This window comes from Monodelphis domestica, chromosome 4 (genome assembly GCF_027887165.1).
Source record: "Monodelphis domestica isolate mMonDom1 chromosome 4, mMonDom1.pri, whole genome shotgun sequence".
NCBI classification, from domain to species: Eukaryota; Metazoa; Chordata; class Mammalia; order Didelphimorphia; family Didelphidae; genus Monodelphis; species Monodelphis domestica.
Window position 1 is genome coordinate 331,462,194 of NC_077230.1, and position 17,914 is coordinate 331,480,107.

The 17,914-nt window shown below is 35.6% G+C and overlaps 1 protein-coding gene across 46 annotated transcripts in view; it reads left to right on the plus strand.

Moving 5' to 3' along the window:
- DLG2 (discs large MAGUK scaffold protein 2) overlaps positions 1-17,914 on the plus strand; it is a 2,177,398-nt gene that overhangs the window by 1,366,585 nt on the left and 792,899 nt on the right. For all 46 annotated transcript variants that reach the window (XM_056825173.1, XM_056825188.1, XM_056825175.1 and 43 more), the window contains one exon: positions 1,762-1,886. In XM_056825173.1, the coding sequence (XP_056681151.1) occupies positions 1,762-1,886 (125 nt within the window). The remainder of the gene's footprint in view (positions 1-1,761; positions 1,887-17,914) is intronic.

Sequence of the window (17,914 nt, forward strand, 5' to 3'; positions counted from 1 at the left end):
TCTAATTATCTTTGCCATTTTGATGGCCATAAGGTATATATGAATTATTTTTAACTTATATTTTTATTATGAATCATTTGGTGATTTTCATAAAGTCCATTGATAGTTTTCACTTCTCTTTTTGGAAGGACTTTTTATAATTTTATCCTTTTTGGAGAGACAATATTGTACAGTAGGAAGAGACAGTAGAACTGAGATCACAATTTATGGATTGGAACCCACTTTTACAATTTTTTTTAACATTAATTCTGTGAGCCAGGGAATGCCCCTGAAACATTCTAACCTTTTGTTTGCTCACAAGTAAAATGCAGATTATGGCATTTGCTCATAGGCTTGACGTGAAAAATAAAAGGTAATAGGTAAATTGAAAAGTTGTTTTATTAGATATGGCACCAGAATAAAGAATAAACCTTGGAATCATCAAGAAAGACCTATGTTTAAGGCTAACCATGTAGCTGTGGATAAGTTACTTAGTGTCTCCTTTCTAATATTAAATTACTAATAAGTGATAATAGTCTTCATTGGTAGAAGGGGTTTCCACACTGAGAATTCACCACATAGATGAAATCTCTAATCTGGAACTGAAAAAAAAATGTGATAGATGGTAAACGATAAATGGATGAAAGGTATACTATAATTTTACACACATACATACACACACACATACATCACACACAACAGGACTCATTTTAAATTGATAAAGTTGCTCCATGATAGCTGACCCCTTTATTTACCTTAAAAAGTAGAGAATCACACAACTCTGCAAATGACAAATGATCCTATGAAATCAAACCACTCATAATAGTCAATGGTTTTCTTTGCTTCTGATTCTTGTTGGTTTCACCCAAATGCTAATTTTGTCTTTTATCAATCAGCAAGTGTGTATTGAGTACAAGACTTTCAGAATAAGTTCTGAGTTGAGGTAAGGATACTATACTAATTACAGAAATATTTATTGACATATTATAATGCTTCCCATCAATCTGTAGTATTTTAAAGGGATGTTTCTTCTCCATGAGAATGGAGGTAGCTTTTGTTAAGTCAAATCAAGTCAACAAGTATTTATTAATTCCATTCTATATTCTAAGTATAGTGGTGAGCATATAAAAAAGGGAGTAAGGAGTCTTTGCTAAGACCACTGGAGAAAAAGACATGCAAACAATTCTACATAAACAAGATAAGGAACAATTTGGGAATAATTTTAAAGGGGAGGAGCACTGGAAAATGAAATCCTGGAGAAGAAGCTTGGTTTTGTGACAAGCACTAAGAGGGAGTGTGACTTTTTACACCAAATATCTCTGAGCTTCACTTTTCTCATGCCTAGGAAGGGATGAATTATGAGAAAAAATGCTTTGGAAGCATTGCATAACTGTGAGTTATTAGTGTTATAAAATATACTTAAATAACATAGCCTACTCAAAACATATCCTGGAGCAGTAGGACCTTCCAAGTCTCTATCTTTATGAACAAATCATTAAATTGTTTCTTGAGAATGAACATTTTGACATATCTATCATATCCTAGAAATGAGTAGCCCATTTTATCTTTCAAACAAGAACTCTCAGAACTGTGGGAAAAAGAAAACTCCCAAACAAATGCTATTCCCTGACCTTCACTTTGTTAGCTGACAGCAACTGAAGAAGACTATTATCACTCATTTCTCATTTGAGTAGCACATTGATAACATTGTGAGAACAGTCAAACTTTAGAGAAACTCAGGGTCAGCCACATCATTTCACTTTTTGTTAACTGTTTCTACAGGGCAATTCTGGGCTGGGATTCAGTATTGCTGGAGGTACAGATAATCCCCACATTGGAGATGATCCTGGCATATTTATTACGAAGATTATACCAGGAGGAGCTGCAGCAGAAGATGGCAGACTCAGGTAAGACCTGAGGGAATAATTATTTGAAAAGGAAATCTGTGGCACAGAGCAACCATATTTGTATAAGTAACTTTCAGAACAATAATTCTTTGGAAAATGTCACTTGGGAATAAAAGACATTCAAAGCAGACTTTCTAGGGTGACTTTAAAGACTTTACTGAAAGACTGAGTGAGAATAGAGCATTAATAACTGGGACATATGATTATTTTCCCCCTTATGGCCAAGGATAATCCACAGGTTTATGTTCCCTGCAATTCTATGTATCAAACCAGCAAAAGCATTTGTAAAGCGGATATTCTATGCTCAGTCCCATGCTGGACTGCCAGGTGAATATAGAGAAGGTGTGAAATGTTGCACCTGTTCTCAAGGGGTTTACTGGCTTGCTAAGCTTGCCAAGGGAATGATGAATCAATTATACAAAACAAAATTAAATTAAGGAAAAATTAAGTGAGAGTGTAGGTTAGGGACCAGGAAGATAGATGGAAGCTTATAGTAGTTAGAAAAGTTTTGTGGAAAAAAATAGTATTTGAATTTATAATGAAGGAGGTGGGAGGAAGGAAGAAGCTTATAATCAAGGGCTTATACTCAAGGAAGTTTGAGGTTTGAATTTCTGCTCGGTTACTAGCTGAGTGACCTTAAGAAATCCACTTGTTTTCTAGGAGCCCCAGGTTCTTCATCAGTAGAACAGGAATAAAATTTGTACCACTTACTTTGCAGCACTTCTGTGAGCACAGTGATCAGCACATAATAGGATAATAAATAAATGCTCCTTCCCTTCTCCTTAAATTGTTATATAAATGTGAGCTCTTACAGATAGAAATAGTAGGGTTTGATTTCAAAATCTTGATGTTTACCTTCAGCTATAGGATTCCAGAGTTCCAAGGTTCAATAAATGAGCAAATAAATGTGGGAAAGAGCAAGGGAATCAAAAGGAGCATTTTGGAGAAACTGAAGAAACTATCTAGTCTGTGCAATAATGAATAGAACTCTAGGCTTGGAGTCTGGAAGATCTGAGTTAGAAGCCTACTTTCTGATACTAAATAGCTATATATCCTTTAGCATGTCACTTGACCTCAGCCTTAGTTCTATAAAATAAGGTGCTTGGACTTAAAGGACTTCTATGTTCCTGAAAGCTCTAATTCTTTGATACACTAAGGCAGAAAATGCCTGTTGTCTTTGGTGGGCAATGATGTTGTATGTAGTAGAGTGATACGGTATGTTCAATCATCCTCTGGATGCAGAGGGAGATCAGAAGACAGGGTCCTTGCCCTCCAGAGACTTACAATCATTTTTTATAATAAACTCTTATTTTCCATCTTAAAATCGATGCTGTATATTGGTTCCAAGGCAGAAGATTGGTAAGAGCTGAGCATCATGGGCTAAGTGGTTTACCCAGGGTCGCACAACAAGGAAGGGTCTAAGTTCATATTTGAAACCAAGACTTACAGTCTTTTTTTAAAGATATGTGACTTATACCATAGGACAATTAGAGGACAATATGAAATACTGAATAATAATAACAGAGTTCTCATAGCATGGTGGAATTAGGAAAGGATTCATTGAGGAAGATTCAAACTGAGCCTTGAAGATGATGAGTATAATAACAAAAAGCAATGGGCAAGGGTAGCTAGGTGGCTCAGTGAATTGAGAGCCAGACCTAGAGACCAGTCCTGGGATCAAATTTGGCCTCAGATACTTCCTAGCTGTGCGACCCCAAACAAGTCACTTAATCCCTTTTGCTTATCATAACCTATCATATCCTAGAAGTGAGTACCCCATTTATTTTTCAAACAAGAACTTTCAGAGTGGGGGGGGTGAACCTCTCCTTTCTAAGACTATATGTTATGGGAGAAATTTTGTTTCCATTGAATGAGAAAATGTGTGATGAAAAAACTAACTATGCATTCAGTAACTTTTTCAGTGAGTTCATGTTATATTAGTCATAGTAGCATCTCCATATATTTGAAGAATATTAATGCATTTCTGTAACACTATTCAGTCTCCAGAAAGTAGAGTTAATTGTTTATTATGCTGAGTTGGACAGCATCCTTTTGTCAAGCGAAAGATAAAATTGATTGTGTTTAATCTAGTTCTCTAACTACCCATCTAGCTACTTAATATCAATTTTTGGTGACTTTTAAGAACTCTCCCATATCCACTCTTTTGAGGAACTTAAACTAAATGACCTTCAAGATCCTGTTCATCTCTAACTCTCTGTGAACCTAAGATCTAAATAATCGTTTGCCAGTTGTTGCTGGGTTATTTTTCCTTCTCAAACAACAGTAACTAACAAAAATGGTACTTGAGGAAATTTCATTGGGAAAGGGGATGGGACTGATGGGATAGCCCCACTCTGGTATAATCATCCCAGGATAGGGCAGTGTCCATTCTTGGAAGAATCCTGACCTTCACCTCTGCAGGAGTTCAGAAGGGGGGCAGGAAGAAAGTTTTAGGAGATGTACCACAGTGACAGTGCCCTGGGGTTTCCTGTGGCAGTTGAGCCCTATTATCTTGCTCTAGAGTTGGTGTCTAAACAAAGCCTGTTTTTCATATAGCCCACAAGGTAAGAATGGTTTTAACAATTTTATATACAATAAAACTTTATTTTAAAATGTAATAACTATTATTAGATCTTAGACAGTACAAAAACAAGACTTTGCTGACCTTTGTTTTATTTATATTTTATATTTTATAACCCTTATCTTCTGTTTTAATATTGATTCTGAGGCAGAAGAGCCAATAAGAGACTAAGCAATGGGGATTAAATGACTTGCCCAAGATCACACAACTAGGAAGTATCTGAGGCCAAATTTGAAGCCAGGACCTCCTGTCTCTGGGTCTGGCTCTCTTTCCACTGAAGCACCTAGCTGCCCCCAAACTCTGCTTTAGAGGAATATTAGTTAAAACTCAAAGAATGAATTCCCTGGAACATAAGGAAATAATCCAGTAGATGACAGAATTGGCTTGGCCTGGAATTGAGAAGATCTTCAAATATGGACTCAGATATTTACTGATGTATGATCCTGGTCAAGTCTCTTAACCTCAATTTGCCTCAGTTTCTTTGTTTGGAAAGTGAGGTAATAATAGAGTCTACCTCCCAGGATTATTGAAAGGATTAAATGAGATAATAATTATAAAGTCCTTGGCATAGTGTCTGGCACATAGTAAGAACTATATAAATGTTGTTGTTGTTGTTATTTATTATATCGCCATGTTCCTTTATATGTTAGTTCCCTAAAGCAAAGCACCATTTGCCCAAGCCTCATTATAGCGGTGCCTACTAAATTGCAGCCTTTATGAAGTCAGACAATATGCTATAGAGGTTAAAAGTATCATGAGATGATGATTTTTCTTAATTTTAAAATAATGTATTAATTGACTTGTTAAGACATCCTAATTGTGGTCAAATGCATCTCTTGACCATTGTAAGACAAATGGAAAAACTTGAACCAAGTAAATATAAACATTAAAAGGAGTTCATTATTCAGCCCCTTCTTTGAACATCCCAAGACTTCTTTCATTGATGATAGCAAATTAAGAGGTGGTCCATCAGACCCTCAACCCTGAGGATTCCCCCCACCATCTAGATGAAAAGTATTGTTATAGAACTTTTCCTATCAAAGTCTATGAAAGGACCATATTCCTCAATACAGAGAGAATGCAAAAATCTATAAACTGAATGGAACCGATTCCTGAGACCTGGCTCAGGAATTCTCATATATATATATATATATATATATATATATATATAATATCCTGTATAATCCAGGACCCTGAGATAAAAACAATACAGGATATAAAAAATAAATTTTCACAATACCCATATTTATTTATATCCCAATCAACTTAGCCAAACATAAGGTTTTATACATAGATGTCCAATTAATGTGTGAATTAATTAACTAATTATTAGATTAATTATGGGAAGCCATTTAGCTTTAGTGGCACCCATCTATAAAACATTGATCTAGCTTTTGGCAAGCTAGAACTATCTCTATGCAATAAGGGAGCATCAGATGAGGACAGTTGGAGAAGAAATAGACTTTATAGATGATACATGAATTGTCTACCTTTTTATAATCACAATTGTGAGTGAATTAATCCTCAGGCCATACAGAATTTTCACATTAAAGATTCAAAATTGAGGAGAAATCTGAAATATGATTAACTTAATTCATTTTACAGGGAGTTTGTTCTGGTAGAGTAGGAAACCACTAATCCAAGGACAGTTCCAATTCTTAATTTAGAATCAAAATCCCAAATTTAGAAGAAAATTTTTAGAGACTATTGACCAATCTCCCTTCCAATGTCTAGATCCCTGGGACAGTCCATATGGCAGATTAATAATGCTCTACCTGAATACTTGCAATGGTAGAAAATTTATCCTTTAAAAGGAGTTCATTTCATTTCTTAGTGAACTCCTTAATGATAACAGCAAATATTAAACACTTAGTGTAGGCCAAATCCAGTATATAGATCTTAGTGGAAGATACAAACTTGAGATAAGACATCATTACCTGATTATTCTCCAGGGCCACATAGTCTAGAAAGTTTTCAACTCTAAGAGATCTGAAAATTTACTCCTATAACTGCAATGTGTGACCTTAAAGCTAGAAGGAAAAAAGACCACTTTCCACTATTTGAAAATGACTCTTAGGACCCCATTTGGTTTTTGTTTGGTTAACTACTACTGCAGCAGGAATTATTTCCCAGGTATAGAGTTTTGTTGTGTTGTTTTTTTTTTCCAATAAGACATGAGCTCTAAAGATTTAAGGGAAGAAAAAAAGCAGTTGAAAAATCATAATAAGACTTTATTGGAATGATTAGCATTTCAAGGACAGTCATGACAGGCAATAATACCTTTAAACCCTGGTCCTGATCAACAATGGATTAAAGATAAAAACAATTTACTTCAGTAATGCATCCTTCAGAATCTATTGAATTTATTTCTCTGTATTTCTCTTCCTGTGTCTCACCTTTTTTTGTTTCTTTACCTCTGAGTTTCTCTATCTGGGGTTCTTAAGCTTGGCTACAAACATGTTTTACAGATACCTATGCCACATACATATGATATATATTATGTAACATATAATATGTATTATTATATATAAAGAGAACAAGTCACTATATATCATAGTTAAAATGTATACACAGATATAAACACCGATGTACATTTTATGTAACTATATACCTATATATAACTGCATGGAATGATAGACAATGCATTTCACTATATTTGATTTCCTTTGTAATTCTATATATTTTATTATATGTAATTAAAGGCATGAACCTAAGAATGGGATGTTTTACTAGACTACCAAAAGGGTCCAGGACACCCAAAAAGACTAAGAATCTTTGGTCTGTCTGTTTCCTCCTCTTTTTTTCCCTATCCCTTCTTTCTCTTTCTTTATGCTCATCTACTTCACTGTCCACCCCTGAATCTGTTTTCTCCCTTTCTCCCCTGTTTCTCCCTGTTTTTTCTTCTGCATCCTCCATACCACTACTGCTCCCATTCCCTTTCTTTTAATTGGCCATAACAGAGAATTTAAATGCAATTGAAATAACATCACTTATATTTTTAATAAAATTTTTGTCTCTGGTTTTAAAAAGAAAGGTAGTAAACTTTTTTTTTTCATTTTTCTCTCAAAAACAAAAACCCCAAAGAAGCTAAATTAATAGTCTTTGTCACTTGAATGCAGCCTTCAATCTTTTCTGTGAGTCACTAACCCTCACTAGGGAAAAACAAAAAGTTTTCTTAGTCCTCTTGTAAACTATAATTCAGACACAATTATATAATCATGAACTTAATAGGCTTTCAATTCAAGGCAATTGCTGTAAGGATCTTGATACTATATTCGTATAGATACCAATCCTACCAGTGAGAAAGAGAGATATTTGGTGATACATTGTTTTTATAAATTTAGGTTCTTTTTTTATATCTGTTATTATTCTGTGATCTAAATGGTACTCCAGGGGAAAAAACAATTACATAAGATTAGAGGAAGTACCAGGAGACCAACTGAGAGGGTGAAGAAGAGCTAGTTTCTTTTTTTTATAGATATTTCCTTCTATAAATTTGAAGATGATTCTACTAAGTTACCTTGTACAAAGCTAAGTGGCTATTTAATTTTCTTTGTGCTTATGAAAGTAAAGCTCACATTTGAATTTAAATGGTAACCTATAACTAGAGCAAGGATTCTTAACCTTAGGGTTCATTGACTCTTTGGGAAATGGGCAAATTTTATTATGGACTTCTGGCAATAATAGGTTTTAGGGGATAGATAAAATGTGCATCTTTATTTCAGTGGTTTCCTTTGTAATTTTACGTATTCAAAAAACATTACTATGACAAAACTCACTGGCTTTCACACACTGCCAAAGGGAGACATAAAAAAGCTAAGAATCTTTTCCTTAGATCTTTCAGGTTCCCTTTGGTTCTAAATATCCTCAATCTAGAACATGTTTAATGGGTTTTGTGGTGCAACACAAACTTTTAGTGGCTTTAAGATGAAAACAGAATTTTAGATTTTCTTAATAGCTTGTGTCTCCTATGATCCTTCTAATTTTTAGAATCACACATTTAGAGCAAAAAAAGGAATCTAACCCAAAATTGCACTCCATGCTTTCACATTTGAGGAAACCAAGGGCCAGAGTTCAGAAGTGACACTTAAAAGAGATCTAATTCAACACCATAAGGAAGCTGAAGCAATGAATAGGACTTAACCAAGACCACATAGTTAGTAAATGGCAGAGCTGGGATTTGAACCTTGGACCTCTGATTACAGAATCCAGTGTTCTTTCTACTACACTATGATAAGTTTACCACTAGGATAGGTGCTCAAAATATGAAGATAGACAGTGTGCTACAATATACTTGAAAAGGAAGAGATCACTTTTAATTAGAGGGGAAGGAGAAAGTGTTGAAAGGAAAACTATTTCTTTGGAGCTCTTACCATAATTAAGAAGTCAAAATTCAGGACAAAGAAAACCAAAATGAACTTATTAAAAGTATGTCATGATAGCAACACATTGACTGGTTGATCACTGAAGATTAACAAGATTTCAAGTTGGGGCAGCTTTTAGTAATACAGCTTTTTAAATGAGATAAAGACAATTCTTAAAGTTTTACAACAACAAAAGAGTTTGGGCCTTGCATCTCATTTCCTCCCAAACTCAGTTTTTCCACAAAGTAGGAGTAGGGCAATTTGTAGATCATGGTACCTAGCAATGATAAATATCAGTGAATACAAAGCTACAATCTTAGAGATACTTTGTGCATCCCAAAAGATTCTCTCTTAACCCTGATTGACTAGCAGGGCTATGAACAAGGGTTCACTGAATCAGTCACTTTAAGTAGAAGGCATCACCAAAAAAAAGCCTTCATAGAATAAATAACTTATTTGGGCTTTGGAGGATAGGAGAAGAGAGGATGAGAGAATGTCTATTTACAGTATAGGCAATTATCTGACCCGGAAATTTCCTGGATCCTCCAAAAAATGCCCCTATTGTAGGCTGGATCTTCTGGGTACCATTACTGGAATTTTATCCAGAGAAAAGCTGTCAACATTGCCTCTTCTTGGTTGAGCATTGACAGAGGTTTACATAACAAAAGAAACATGTAATAACAGGCAAAAGAGAAGACTGTCAGGAGCCTGGCAAGTGACAAGATTTAATTTCCCATTTCCTTTGTGTGAGCAATTTTCAGTTCTCATGTCTCCAAAAGAAAAACTGTCTTCCCTTTGAGAGCACATATGTATTGTCTCCCCTTACATCCTTGTGTAGGAATTTTCTTTTATAATGCTGAGAGGCAGACATTGACTTTATTCTGTACCTACAATTTGCCTTGTTCTAATACAAAAGATTACATGTAGGGTAAGCAAAAGGAGCTACAGTGACTGAGGTTTGGTTCCATTAATCCTGAAGGTGAGGAATTCTTTCTGGATTTCTTAGATTAGAGTTGGAAAATGCTTTAAAAAATATGGTGCAGTGATTTGTCCAATTTCCCTTATCTTACAGTTGAGGAAATTATCATCTAGATAATTAATGTCCTTTGTGCAAGGTCACCCAACTGGCCAGAGGCAGGGCATACAGGTCCTCCTGGCTCCCAGACCAATACACCATCACATACAGCAAGCCATTTCCTTAAGATTTTAAGGCCCAACAATGCAATGATCATGAACAACTCAGAGGGATCTATGAGAAAGAACACTATCCACATTCAGAGGGAAAACTGTGGGAGCAGAAACACAGAAGAAAAACAACTGCTTGATTGCATGGGTTGAGGGGATATGATTGGGGATGCAGACTCTAAATGATCACCCTGGTGCAAATATCAACAAAATGGAAATAGGTTTTGATCAAGGACACATGTAAAACCCAGTGGAATTGCGAATCAGCTACAGGAAGGGGTGGGGGAGGGGAGGGAGGAATAGAATATGATTTTTGTAACCAAGGAATAATTTTTGAAATTGACCAAATAAAATTAAAAAAGTAAAATAAAATAAAAAGATTTTAAGGTCCAATAACTCAGAGATAATTTTACAAAAAGGCAGAAAGGAAAAGAGACTGTTCAGGCATTAGAAGGGAAACATAAGCATATACATACAACTGAATAAAGTAAGATTTTTGTAAGTAAACAATGAGAAAGACCAAAGAGAACCTGGTGTTCCTATCTAGAAGCAATTAGAACTCATACCTGTCATTTATAAGTGCCTAAAAAGTGCTGGTCTCCTCCTCCCACCCCCCACCCCACCCCCACCAACCTGAGTACAAGTTAAGGTGGTGCCTCCACAGAAGGCTTTTGCTAAATGACAAAGAAAGACATTGAAAGCTTTCCAGCCTGAAAGCAAATCTCACCATTGAACTTGATCATTTTGAATGCTATCAGATTAAACCATTGTAAGCCATTAAGTGTCTAACCTTTTTTTAATTTCCTATCTAATTGCATTCGCATTGTTGTACCAAATTATAATGATAATACTAAATTGCTCATTTAGAGGCAAGGAATTTGAATGCCTCTAGAGACTAGTAAGCTTTTCATAAAGTGTGACTTTGTGGGATGAGAGGGAGTGACTATGAAGCTGCTTCTCAGGAAATGCCTCTGAAAAGGAAACCTTTCTTATTGTCCAAAGAAAATGGGAAATCATCCTTTTATCTAAGAAAAGTTTGGAAACCTTGTAATTTCTAAATTGGAAAAGGTCTCTGAGGCCATCTACAACCTCTCCTGAAAACAGGAATACTTTGACTCCCAAAAGGAACATGAATAGAGGTCAGAGAGATCAGTGAACTTGACTGAAAGGGAAAAAAATTATAATTTTATTTCAATATTTCTAGTTTCCTGTATAATCCTATGTATTTTTGTATGCATTTAAAGACTTTTTTTCTGAGAGAATCCAAAGGCTTCACCAGATTGTCAAAGGGATCCTTGACACAAAAAGCCTTTATTGGTAGCAGCCCTAACAAATAATCATACAACCTTTGCTTGAAGACATCCATTTATAAAAACCTCATTGCCACCAGAGGCAACTGATTCCTCTTTTAAACAATTCTGGTAACATAAAAATTCTTTTTTAATGAATTGAAATTTATTTTCCTGTAACTGCTACCTGTGTATTCTTCCCTCTGGTTAAAGAACCTAGATTCAAATCCCAGCGCCATTTCTTATCATAAACCCTAAGGAAATCATTTAACTTCTGACACTTATTTTTGTAAATGTTGTAAATATATGATCCTACTTGCACTAGTTCTATTCAGTTTGTATCCAAGATGAAATAGGTTTTTAGATATTTGAAGATAAGGCTCCTGAGACTCCAGTATCACTTACAGGTGTAAAGATTAAAATTTAGGGGAGACCGAGGCAGGTAGAAATTAGTTATTCTCTGCAAGGAGTATTATATTTTAGAGGTTTATTAAAGATTAAGGATTAAAGAAAATACAGGATAAGAAACACATGCCTAGGCCAGAGAGGCCTAGACAAGATAATCTCACATCATGGAAGAGCCGCGTCTGTTCCAAAACGGAAGTCCAAAAAAAGACCACAAAAGCCTTTGCAATCAGGTTAAATCCCTTCTCAATCTCGGCCCACCTGAGAATTCCATGAGATTACAAAGCATTTTGGGGAAGTGGAGCAAGGGCTTGTGGGGATTGAAGCCCAGAGTTCAAGTCCATTTTTTATATTCCCTCATTTGATTGTTATTGGGGAGAGAAGTTTCCCCAAAAAGGATCATGAAAACATAATCAACTTAAAGATCACAATAATTTGAGATTGAAGAAAAGACAAAAAAAACAACCAATAATTGCTAGACGCATTGACAAAAAGCCAGTTAGGGGGCAGTCCTCTTTGGCATGAAAGTATACATACAAATAAATGTTCAATCAAGCACACCCAAAGTTCAATTTTTATGCAGCTTGTGGTCTGGAGGCATCTTCATGGTATCTTCTTTAACAGTTCAGTTCTGGATTCAGAGAGGTAGCATCTTCTTTACCTAAAATTCTTCTCAAAAGGAATTTAAACTTTGCAATTTAAATAATGATATTTTTTACATTCCCCCCATTAAGAGGGTGATTGACAAACACAGGATCACTTAGGGATGCATGGCTGAGGTATGAGGTATATGAACCAATTGGTAAGAGATATTAAAAAGACATCAGAAAAATCCAAAATGAAAAAGAAAAAACTGGATGAAAATATAGACTAGCAAAGTCTTATGTGTAAAAATTCCAAGTGAAAAGAAAAATAAATCTGTAACAGGTCCTTGAATCAGGGCCCAATCAAAATGATCTATACAATAATGCATTTACCCAGTCAGTAGCCAGGACTACAGAAAGGTACCACACTATGAGAGGCAGAAAAGAGGACCAGATTATATGAGCCAAGGTTCTGGGGATACTCATCTGTGAGTATTTTCAGAGTGAGTGTGGACACAAGGAAAGCCTATGTCTAACAATGTTAAACACAGTAACCTCAAGTCTTCACACTAGGTTCAAGACCTTTGTATTGGCCTAGAAGTGCATCAATCCATCCTGGATTGGCTTTTCTTTGGCTCTGTGAAATGGCTCTTGTGTGTATATCTTGTCCTGGAATCAGACAGAATCATTAAGCAAAGTCCCATAATTTATTTAAATAATTAGTGGTATCATTTTGATAGTCACAAGCTTTTTGGGGTATGCATTGGCAAATGTATCTTAAACTTATAGTACTGAAAAGTCAAAAAGTTAAAGAAAATCTTAATGCTGGTGACATGTGCTTCAATTATAAAAAGGAGAGAAAAAATTAAAAAATACTGAAATAGTATATTGCACATGCAAGAAAAATATAATAAAAGAGCTTTAAAAAATAAAAATGTAGATTATAATCATTAACACATTGTGTCAGCTAAGAAATATGGAATACAAGGCTTTCTCACCAAAAACGAGATGCATTTCCTCTTCAATATCTGGCCATGATCCAAGCAAATGAGTTTAGCAGTAGTACAAATATGTAGGTATCAATATCCCCAAAATTCTCAATAGCCCAATTAATTACAATAGCAAACAAACACACTATCATATTTCACATAAGTTGCTGTATGGCATTTTTAAAACCTATGAATTGATGGATATTTGTCACAAGTTTTACAATCATAGCAATCTTTCAAACTTGGTGAATAAACATATTTTTAAACAAAGTAAAACTCATTTTGGGTTAAAACATAATCAAGAAATCTCTATATCATTCTGGTGCAAGTAAAGTAATGAGCTGAAGAGTATAAATAAAGGGGTGCTCCTTTTTTGGAGGCTTTTTTAGGGATACAAATGTCCTGAGATTAACTGCCCCAACTTCCATTTACATATTTAGAAATGAGGGAAGGTTGGGGGTTATAAAATGTATTTCACTTCAGCTAGAATTGGCCTTACACTTCGTGGTAGGGGCAGGCAAAAATAACCAGAGATTGTTAAGAAAAATTCCAAAAATCATAATTAAAAAACCCTTAAAATCATTTGAGATATTTAGCACATTAAATTTTCCAAAGGTTGTTATACAATTGTAACCAGTCCTGAAGTCCATCTATCCTCTATGTGACAATTTACAAAAGCAAAAATAGAAAAAAGCTGGGTTTTTTGTTCATATATGGGCTTAATTAACCTATAATTTTTTTCAATATGATTATAGGAGAAAAGCAACAGAATTTAACAGTAGTTAAAACTCAGTACATTAAGTGAACAGTGTAACAGAATAATATTGAATCCAGTAATATATTAACTTAAAATCACAAAGTTATATCTTTAACCAAGCAAATATCAAAATGCAATAGAAATACAGTGATTTGTATAAACCATTGGAATCTGAAATGCCTTAAAATTTATAACCTCCAGTCTTTAAAGTTCCTTGGGTTTTTTTTTTGTTTGTTTGTTGTTTTTAATTATCCATTTAAATGTCTATTGTCCAAAGGCAGAGTGATAAGGGCTAAGCAATGGGGGTTAAGGGATCTGCTCAGGGCCCTACAGCTGGGAAGTATCTGAGGCCAGATTTCAACCCAGGACCACATGTCTTTAGGCTTGGCTCTCAGTTAGCTGAGCCACCCATTTGCCCCTTCAAAGTTAAACTTGCACACAGGTGAAATCAATGCTATTACCAGAACAGTCAAAAGGTATCCTTTTAAATAGCCTATTGCTTTTTAAGTTCCTGTTTGAAAAGTCTGTTTCTTCTCTCTCTCCCTTTTTTTTTCCTCTCCCCTCCTCTGATACCTCCTCCTGCCCCAGTCCACGTGGAGCCAATAACCAGCTGGTAGAAATGGGTCCTGAGCAATCTGCTCCAAGGATGTTGGTTTGTTGGGCAGGCAGGTCACCAGGTGGTCGAGATCTGGGTTAAACAGGGACCCAGTGAGTGAGAGAGAGGTCAGGAGCAGCAGCAGGAGAAACAGACAGGCAGAACTTAGCAGGCAGGGGCCAGGTGTGCAGCAAACCCAACAGGTCTGGATCGGGAAGGCAGGCAGGAACGCACTAAAGCAGGGCTGGGAGCCGGAGTGGGTAGCCGAGGTGGGGCCAGGACCAGGTATTCGATATTGAATCAAGAAAGTCCAAAGCGGATGGCCAGCAGGAGCTGATCAAGATGGTTTTCTAAAAAAGCATCGTGGAGAAACGTGGCTTAAAAATTTTTTTTTTCTAAGCAGTAGCTATTAAAGGCTGAACTAAAGATCAGAGAAAAGGATCAGAAGATTGAGAGTATTTTCTCCTACCTGGCTCGCCAACTGTAAAGATTAAAATTTAGGGGAGGCTGAGGCAGGTAGAAATTAGTTTCTCTCTGCAAGGAGTACTATGTTTTAGAGGTTTATTAAAGATTAAGGATTAAAGAAAATACAGGATAAGAAACACATGCCTAGGCCAGAGAGGCCTAAACAAGATAATCTCACATCATGGAAGAGCCGCGTCTGCTCCAAAACAGAAGTTCAAAAAAAGACCACAAAAGCCTTTGCAATCAGGTTAAATCCCTTCTTGATCTCGGCCCATCTGAGAATTCCATGAGATTACAAAGCATTTTGGGGAAGTGGAGCAAGGGCTTGTGGGGATTGAAGTCCAGAGCTTATGATCTACTCAAAGAATATCTGATTTGGAAGTGACCTTTAAGGTCAGATAACCTGACCCAGACATGAGCAAGAATTCTCTCTACAATGTCCCCAGTGATTTCAATCTTTCTGGAGGAAGGAAAAGCCAAGTTGGGTCATACCATACTGTATTTTTTTTTAATATTTTTTCATACTCAAACTTTTTAACATTATTTTATTTGGTCATTTCCAAACATTATTCATTGAAACAAAGATCATTTTCTTTTCATCCCTCCCCCCACCACCTCTCCCATAGCCAACACATGATTTCACTGGGTTTCACATGTGTTCTTGATTCAAACCCATTTCTATGTTGTTGGTATCAGTTTAGAGTGTTCATTTAGAGTCTCTCCTCAGTCGTATCCCCTCCACCCCTGCAGTCAAGCAGTTGCTTTTCATCAGTGTTTTTACTCCCACAATTTATCCTCTGCTTGTGGATAGTGTTTTTTAGATCCCTGAAGATTGTTCAGGGACATTGCATTGACACCAATGGAGAAGTCCATTACCTTCTCTTGTACCACAGTGTATCAGTCTCTGTGTACAATGTTTTCCTGGTTCTGCTCCTTTCTCTTTGCATCACTTCCTGGAGGTTGTTCCAGTCTCCATGAAATTCCTCCACTTTATTATTCCTTTTAGCACAATAGTATTCCATCACCAACAGATACCACAATTTGTTCAGCCATTCTCCAATTGAAGGGCATCCCCTCATTTTCCAATTTTTGGCCACCACAAAGAGTGCAGCTATGAATATTCTTGTACAAGTCTTTTTCCTTATTATCTCTTTGGGGTACAAACCCAGCAGTGCTGGCTGGATCAAAGGGTAGATATTTTCATGATTTCCCTGGATATCCTTGATCTTTTGTTCTTCCAAATGAACTTATTTATGGTTTTTTTTTTCTAATTCAGTAAAGAAGTTTTTTGGTAGTTCAATGGGTATGGCACTAAATAAGTAAATTAATTTGGGTAGGATTGCCATTTTTATTATGTTAGCTTTTCCCACCCATGAGCAATCAATGTTTTTCCAATTGTTTAGATCTAGTTTTAACTGTGTGGGAAGTGTTTTGTAGTTGTGTTCATATAGTTCCTGTGTTTGTCTTGGCAGATAGATTCCTAAGTATTTTATATTGTCTAGGGTGATTTTAAATGGTATTTCTCTTTCTAATTCTTGCTGCTGAAATGGGTTAGAGATATATAGAAATGCTGATGACTTATGCAGGTTTATTTTGTATCCTGCAACTTTGCTAAAGTTGTTGATTATTTCAAATAGCTTTTTGGTTGATTCTCTAGGATTCCTTAAGTAAACCATCATATCATTCGCAAAGAGTAATAGTTTGGTCTCCTCATTGCCAATTTTAATACCTTCAATTTCTTTTTCTTCTCTAATTGCTACTGCTAGTGTTTCTAGTACAGTGTTAAATAATAGAGGCGATAATGGGCATCCTTGTTTTACTCCTGATCTTATTGGAAAGGCTTCTAGTTTATCCCCATTGCAGATGATGTTTGCTGATGGTTTTATTATTTTTAGGAAAGGCCCTTCTATTCCTATATTTTCTACTGTTTTCAATAGGAATGAGTGTTGTATTTTATCAAAGGCTTTTTCTGCATCTATTGAGATAATCATGTGATTTTTGTCAGTTTGCTTGTTGATATGGTCAATTATGTGGATGGTTTTCCTAATATTGAACCATCTTTGCATTCCTGGAATGAATCCTGCCTGGTCATAGTGGATGACCCTTGTAATGACTTGCTGGAGTCTTTTTGCTAGTATCCTATTTAAGATTTTTGCATCTATATTCATTAGGGAGATTGGTCTATAGTTTTCTTTCTCTGTTTTTGACCTGCCTGGCTTTGGGATCAGTACCATGTTTGTGTCGTAAATTGAATTTGGTAGAACTCCTTCTTGGCTTATTCTGTCAAATGGTTTGTTTAATATTGGGATTAGTTGTTCTTTGAATGTTTGATAGAGTTCATTTGTGAATCCATCTGGACCTGGGGATTTTTTCTCAGGGAGTTCTTTGATGGCTTGTCCAATTTCTTTTTCTGATATGGGATTAAGGTAATTTATTTCTCCCTCTTTTAGTCTAGGCAATTTATATTTTTGTAAGTATTCATCCATATCACCTAGATTGCCATATTTGTTGCCATATAATTGGGCATAGTAGTTTTTAATGATTGCTTTAATTTCCTCTTCATTAGAGGTGAGGTCTCCTTTATCATCTTGGATACTGTCAATATGGTTTTTTCTTTTCTTTTTTTAATTAGACTGACTAGTCCTTTGTCTAATTTATTTGTTTTTTCAGAGTACCAGCTTCTAGTCTTATTTATTAAATCAATAATTCTTTGACTTTCAATTTTATTAATTTCACCTTTGATTTTTAGGATCTCTAATTTAGTCTTCATCTGAGGATTTTTAATTTGTTCACTTTCTAATTTTTTAATTTGGA